A 6,760-nucleotide genomic window follows, 5' to 3' on the forward strand; every position below is an offset into this window, starting at 1 on the left:
ACAATACAACTACTTTCTGCTGCTCCTTGTAACTCACTGACAGAGGAATACCTGCACACTTCCTCACACACGCACGCATACTCAAAGCAGAGCCTCAGAAACCACTCCCTCCTACGCATCACTCTCTCTCTCTAGCCCTGTACAATTGTGAGATATGATAAGGACGCTAGCGGAGTGTGAAGCCAGATCTCAACAAAAGGACGCTACTCAATAAAAAAACTTATTGAAAATTTAAATATAATCAATAATTAATATTATACAAACAATATAAATATAAATATTCAAATACACACACTTTTATTATTCAACTCCTCAAGAAAAAGAAAATAAAAAGAAAAAGAAAGAGAAAAATCACACACCCCACGATGCAATAAAGCTTCTCTCTTTTCCTTGCTACTTCGCATTTCCTATATAATGAAGAGCCATGATGTGTTTGAATCCAACATTCCCATTCTAATGATCGATTTCCTTCTTTGAGAAAGATTGCGCCTTTTCTTTTCTCTCTTTCTCTTTCTGTCTTTGCCTTATCTTCTTCTCCTCGTTTATTAACTTCCTCGTCTTTTCTTGTTCTTCTTCTTGTTCCTCGTTTTCGTCTTCTTTTTCTTCTGCATGCTCCTATGGATAGTGGCTACTACAATCAGCAACACCTCCCTCACCTCGACAACAGCAACGAACCACATTTACCTCCTGGCTTCAGATTCCATCCGACAGACGAGGAACTCATCACATACTACCTCCTCAAGAAGGTTCTAGACAGTTCCTTCACTGGCCGAGCCATAGTTGAAGTCGATCTCAACAAGTGCGAACCATGGGAGCTTCCTGGTAACTAGTAAACTAAACAAAACCCTTATCATGTCTTGTTTTGTTACCATGTTAGAGTCCCACGTTGTAAAAGACTAACATAATATATGAAAGTAAGAAACAGTACTCGTTTAGTTAGACATGAACATAAAATTTTGAAAACCTAAGATTGTATTGTTATCTGTCTTTGTTGTAGTTGTTTTTGATGATGTTTGTGATGTTGGTGGTGGTGTTTTTTTCATGGCAGAGAAAGCAACGATGGGCGAGAAGGAATGGTACTTTTATAGCCTTCGTGACCGGAAGTACCCAACTGGCTTACGCACCAACAGGGCCACGGAGGCTGGTTATTGGAAAGCCACCGGAAAAGACAGAGAGATCTATAGCTCCAAAACCTGTTCCCTCGTTGGAATGAAGAAAACCCTGGTTTTCTATAGAGGAAGAGCTCCAAAGGGTGAAAAGAGCAACTGGGTCATGCATGAGTATCGTTTAGAAGGCAAATTCGCTTACCACTACCTCTCCAGAAGCTCAAAGGTAACCGTGTTCATCATCGTTATTCTCTAACACCACATTTATGGCTTCTTCACTTAATTGGACTTCATTTTGTTGCTTTCGTCATTTTTCTCTTTTTTTATTTTTTTGTTCCGGAATTTCGGTTCACGATTGGACTTCATGGTACATAGTTTCTGAGTTTCACAAATACTCTAAACCTGTGGTTCTACTACCTAGCCAACGGTTATTACCCTCTGGTGCAAAAGCACGTCTCTTAGCATGAACAAGCTACGCTTCATGGGGAATATAAACTATTAAGATAACAAAGTATAATCATCAAAAAGGGCACAGCAATTTAGCTACTTTTAACTGAGTGCTGTTAGAAGCATAAGATCTGAAACCTGTTTCTTGATCTTCCTTTTAAAACATTCTGCAGCACTCTATAAACAGTTACTTGTTTATTAATATAGACAGGAAACGTTAGAATCACACTTTTGAACTGATTCATTTGCAACCTTCTTATCCAATATAATTAATTTATGACAAATTGCGAGTAACATACTTATGTTTTAGGTAAACATAGTTTATCATTTTGATGAAATTTATTAAAAATGTAAAATTTACGACTGTATTAAAAGCTTTATATACTGTTTGTTAAGGAAAACTGTGAATATGATTTTTTTTTTATTCCTCACACGCTAGAGCATTTTCGTTGATTAATCTATCAAAGGGCTAATTTTTTTCTTCATTTTTTGAAATGTCGAAGGATGAGTGGGTGATATCGCGTGTGTTTCAGAAGAACAACACCGGCGGTGCCTCCACTGTGTCAGCCGCCGCAGCCACCGGCAGTTCGAAGAAAACAAGAATGAGCACATCGAACACAAGCAGCAACATGAGCCTCTGCCCGGAACCGGGTTCACCCTGTTCCATTTACCTCCCACCGCTTCTAGAATCTTCTCCTTACGCCACCAGCGGCAGCGCCGCTGCAACGTTCAACGACCGCGAAAACTACTCCTTCGAAAGTGCCGCCGCCACCGCCAACCAAAGGGAGCACGTGTCCTGTTTCTCCACCATGTCCACCGACGCTGCCGCCTTCAACCACCTCGCTCCGCCGCCGGAACCGCCACTCGATCCTTTCTCCCGCTTTCACAGGAACAATATTGGAGTATCCGCCTTCCCATGTCTGAGGTCCTTGCACGACAACCTTAACCTCCCCTTCTTTTTCCCTCCCGTGGTCCACGGCGGTTCTGACGTAGCAAACTTTACCGCCATAGCAAACTTGCCGGCGCCGGAGGATCCGAGGGTGGCCGACGGCAGTTCTGGCATGCCGATTGTACCGTCCGAATTGGACTGCATGTGGGGCTATTGATTCTGTTTTTTCGTTGACCATCATGAATGTTACTTTATTAGGCTTTGAATATTTCCTCAGGCTAGTAATCTATGGTTTTATTATTGGGATCGAACTTTGCAAGGGTTGTTGATTGTGATTGTTAGAGTGGTTTTGGTATTGCGGTTGGGTTGCATTTAGGTTAAGAACTTACCAGGGTTCAATGATTTAATGACACTGCGAGTTAGTTAAATTTTGTGTTCAACTTTTTGAAATTTATTGCGTGAATGCAACTAGATTTATCTTTGCGTGTGGTTTTGGCTATGATTACCGTTTTCCACTTTTACCTCTTCTTACATAGGTTTCCTCATTATGTTTAATTTCGTTGATCCTTTGTTTTCCCAAACTTGTCTTTCTGGGGTGTTCCAAAACATGTTTCGAACATATATGTGCTATAATCTGAAACCAAATTTTTATAGAAGAAATTCACAAAATTAAATATACATTAAATTATACTTTGGGTTTTAAAATTTTAGTTACTTTGAATTTGAATTAAATTTAACTTCACATTCCAAATACTTTACACACTATGGATTTTAAACTTAGATTCCACTAATTCAATATTCTTAAAATAAAAATTTCTTTCATTTCAAGTTTTCTTGAATGCTATATACAAATTCTTCTCCGGACTAAATTATAAAAAAGTGCAATTGTGGGTTTAAACTGTTTTTGCAAACTCAATTTTAAAAATTAAAATCTACAGTGAACAACTTCTGAAGTTTCGCTAAATTTCTACCGTATCTCGTATCTTTGCTTCTCATGATTGGGAAGCATTGGTGAAGATATGCATAATTAGTTTTTGATGCATTTCTATCATGCACTTGTTGGAGAACAAATAAAATTTCACATCGGATAAAAAAAGAGTTGAACATGAGTTTATATACATATAGATACCTCAATTGGTAAGAGACAGTAGTACTAAAAGCAAATCCGTGAAAGCTTGATCCAAAGCAGACAATATTTTATCAGTATGGAGATATGTGTATATCGAACCTCCCCAACAGTAGTATCAGATAATATTAAAATTGTTTCTTTAAATTAAAACTAAGTTCTTGTAAATAATTTTCATCTCTCACATTCATCTTCCTTTCAAGTAGATAGCACGTTTTATCTTTAAAATGTATTTTAGTTTACTCATTTTATCATTAAAATACAAGCTGGTCTGTACGGACTATGTTACATTTTAAAGATAATAATAAATTTATAAAGACCTACTTAAAACAAATAATGAATGTGAAAAAAAAAAAGTAAGACACTTTTAAAGGACTTTTTATTGATATTAAAGGATTAATGAAAAAAAATCATTTATCCAAAACTATTATAAAAGCATTACTTAATTATTTGAAAAACATGACATATTTCAATTTAATAAAAATTTTAAATAAATGAGAAGAAAGTTAATTACGATCTTTACATAGTATTAATGATTATAAATAAATTACACAACTCAATTAAGTCGATTTCACTATTAAAACAAGTCTTAATTATATTTTAACAATAAATACAAAAAAACCTATTTGAGAATTTAAAAGAATAGATTTTAAATTTGATTTAACATTATAAAACTGACTAATAAATTAAAATTAAAATTCATTTATATATTATAAATTAATTTTATTATAAAGAATCATAAAATTTATGATTTATTTTTCTTAGATGATGCTTAATATTTTTATATATCTTGTTTAACAAAAGTTTATAGATTTTCTTTGTTGATGTAACCTTTTTATCTCTAGTGATAATTAAACTCATACTCTATTCTTTTTAATAATATAAATTGAGTTTTATAATCAAGGCGAGATCACTGAAAACAAGTTCAGAGGGTTCTCTGAATTATTTGAGTTGTTTCTCATATGAAATAGACACTCTTGTACATATTGCCTTTGTGTTTCATTGTTTGAGACATGTACCTTTATCCCTTTTTCTAATGTTTGAAACAAACTCGCTTTCACAGTTATGGATCGATATTACTCGAAATATTTGCTATTAGTTTATGTACGAAATTCACATTAAATTCTTTATACTATTTGGTACGTGTTTGCGAAGAATTTAATAACATGATGAAGTACTATCTCCGCGTTTGACATAAAAAACGGAATTCTCATAAGCTACTTGTAACAGCTTCCATAGTTTCATTGGACAGGTCGCACAAGCAAACATGCCATAAGTACTTTTAAATTTGGATGTTGTTAGGAGTTATATTTAGTGCTAAAAAGTCACGTGATGAAATTTCACGAAAACAAAACTTAATATATATATATATATATATATATATATATATATATATATATATATATATATATATATATATATATATATATATATATATATATATATATATATATATAACAAACTTTTCTAAGTTTTCACTTTTAAAAAAAATATAAATAAGAAATTTGTAATTAAAGTTTCATGCTTTATTTCTATTTCACTACTGTAAAAACGTATATTTTTGACGTAATATTATCGAAGGACAATCATTCGTCGGTTATCGACAGATTTATCAACAGAATAGGAATTGATTACTTATCGACGAGTTATAGTCGCCGATGATGACGTTTGAAACTTATCCATAGATATATTCACCGATAATGTTGTCGGTAAATGAAAAGAGTCATTACCGAAGGACTGTGACCGACGGTATATGTTTCAAGTTTATGAAATAAAAAATTATGTTTCTCTACTCTTAATTTCATTTTCGCAAAAATCATTCCCCTACTTCTCTCTTTCCTAATCTCGTCCTCCCTTTGAATCACTAGTGCTACCTCTGCTCCAACCACCATTGCCATTTGGTCTACCCTAACCTCGATTGTTGTTGAAGTCCGCCATTCCTCAACCTCAATTGCGATTCAACCCTTACTCAACCCCTTTTTTTTCATTGCGCGTCACTCATGGAACGTCGGTGTCGTGAGCGAGGTGGTGGTTCACGTGATAGTTGGTGGGTGGTCGACCATGCGTGACAAGGCTGCCATTATCGCGGCGAAGGCTATTATCGAGGTCTGCTAGAGGTAAGTCTATGTTTAGTTTTTTTTTCTTTTCATTTATAGTAAAGGTAGAAGAAGTAAATTAGACATGCAATTGGTGCAAGCGTAGGTGGTGTTTTGATTTGAATTGTTGTTTTGAATTTTAATTGGACTACATTACTTGTGATATTGAGAATTATGTATTTTAGTCAAGTGTTATTGGATTGAAACTGTGTGTAGGGGGAATGGTAACGATTGAATTTACCGTTATCTATGATGCAATTTTGATACTAAATTAACCCTTTTTGACTTTGAAGCTTGCTTAAAATCTTGTTTTAGTTGAATTTTTTGGATAAGTGAATAGAAGTTATACTTAATGATTTTTATCACTAATTTCCTCAATTTTGTAGGTTATTGGTATGTTTTGGAAGATGAGTAAGTATCAAGGACTTGGAACCTAGGAGGGACAACAAAGGCACCAGGAAAGAAGGCTGAAGAAGGCGTAGGGCGTCTGGTTGCCCTTTTCTGGAGCCTTGGGCGCTAGTTTTCACGCCACCACGTATGGTTGCTCTCTTTAGGGGTCCTCAGCGTGGGAAGTCTCGGAAGGGCGCCTGCTTTCCCATATTTAGGGCACTGAGCGCCACTCATCTCGTAAGCACGCCTGGGCGCCCTCTCTTGGGGCGCTGAGCGCCAGCCAACCACACCGTAGGACGCCTGGTTTCCCTCAACCATGGGATTGTGGGCCAGTCTCTTTGCAGTTGCGCCTGGTTGCCCTTAGTTAGGGCGCTGAGCGCCAACGAAGATTGCCCATGATCCATTTTTGATCGCTTTAAGGACTTGCATGCCCTAGGGTTCATATCTTTTGACGTCTGAAGCTCAGAAACACACTTTTCGACCCTTTGAAGGCAGATTTGACATGCGAGAGCTATCCTCTTCTCTTTCTAGGGTTTTTATCTCATTCTTCCATCATTATACATCTAGATTCTCCATGACAATGGAGAACTAAACTCATTTGTTGTTGGGGAAGATGTAACCTCTAAACTTTCATGTATTTGAATATGTTTTGAATTATTTTATGCTTCTTTCATTAATTGTTAGAGATTTTCTCCTTTACTCAATG

At 35.7% G+C, this 6,760-nt stretch overlaps 1 protein-coding gene across 1 annotated transcript; it reads left to right on the top strand.

The window, feature by feature from the left end:
• The first annotated feature begins 465 nt into the window (after positions 1-465).
• LOC108340099 (protein CUP-SHAPED COTYLEDON 2) lies at positions 466-2,890 on the top strand. The gene is made up of 3 exons (XM_017577325.2): positions 466-822; positions 1,049-1,332; positions 2,057-2,890. The coding sequence occupies exons 1-3, from the start codon at positions 618-620 to the stop codon at positions 2,657-2,659; spliced, it is 1,092 nt and encodes a 363-aa protein (XP_017432814.1). The 5' UTR covers positions 466-617; the 3' UTR covers positions 2,660-2,890.
• Positions 2,891-6,760: the final 3,870 nt, after the last annotated feature.

The sequence above is a fragment of the Vigna angularis genome, chromosome 5 (genome assembly GCF_016808095.1).
Source record: "Vigna angularis cultivar LongXiaoDou No.4 chromosome 5, ASM1680809v1, whole genome shotgun sequence".
Classification (NCBI taxonomy): Eukaryota; Viridiplantae; Streptophyta; class Magnoliopsida; order Fabales; family Fabaceae; genus Vigna; species Vigna angularis.

Excerpts from the sequence above, each read along its gene's own strand:
- LOC108340099 (XM_017577325.2), top strand. The coding sequence starts at position 618 with ATGGATAGTGGCTACTACAATCAGCAACACCTCCCTCACCTCGACAAC. Across the intron at positions 823-1,048 it reads CGAACCATGGGAGCTTCCTG|AGAAAGCAACGATGGGCGAG; the intron begins GTAACTAGTAAA and ends TTTTCATGGCAG. Across the intron at positions 1,333-2,056 it reads ACCTCTCCAGAAGCTCAAAG|GATGAGTGGGTGATATCGCG; the intron begins GTAACCGTGTTC and ends GAAATGTCGAAG.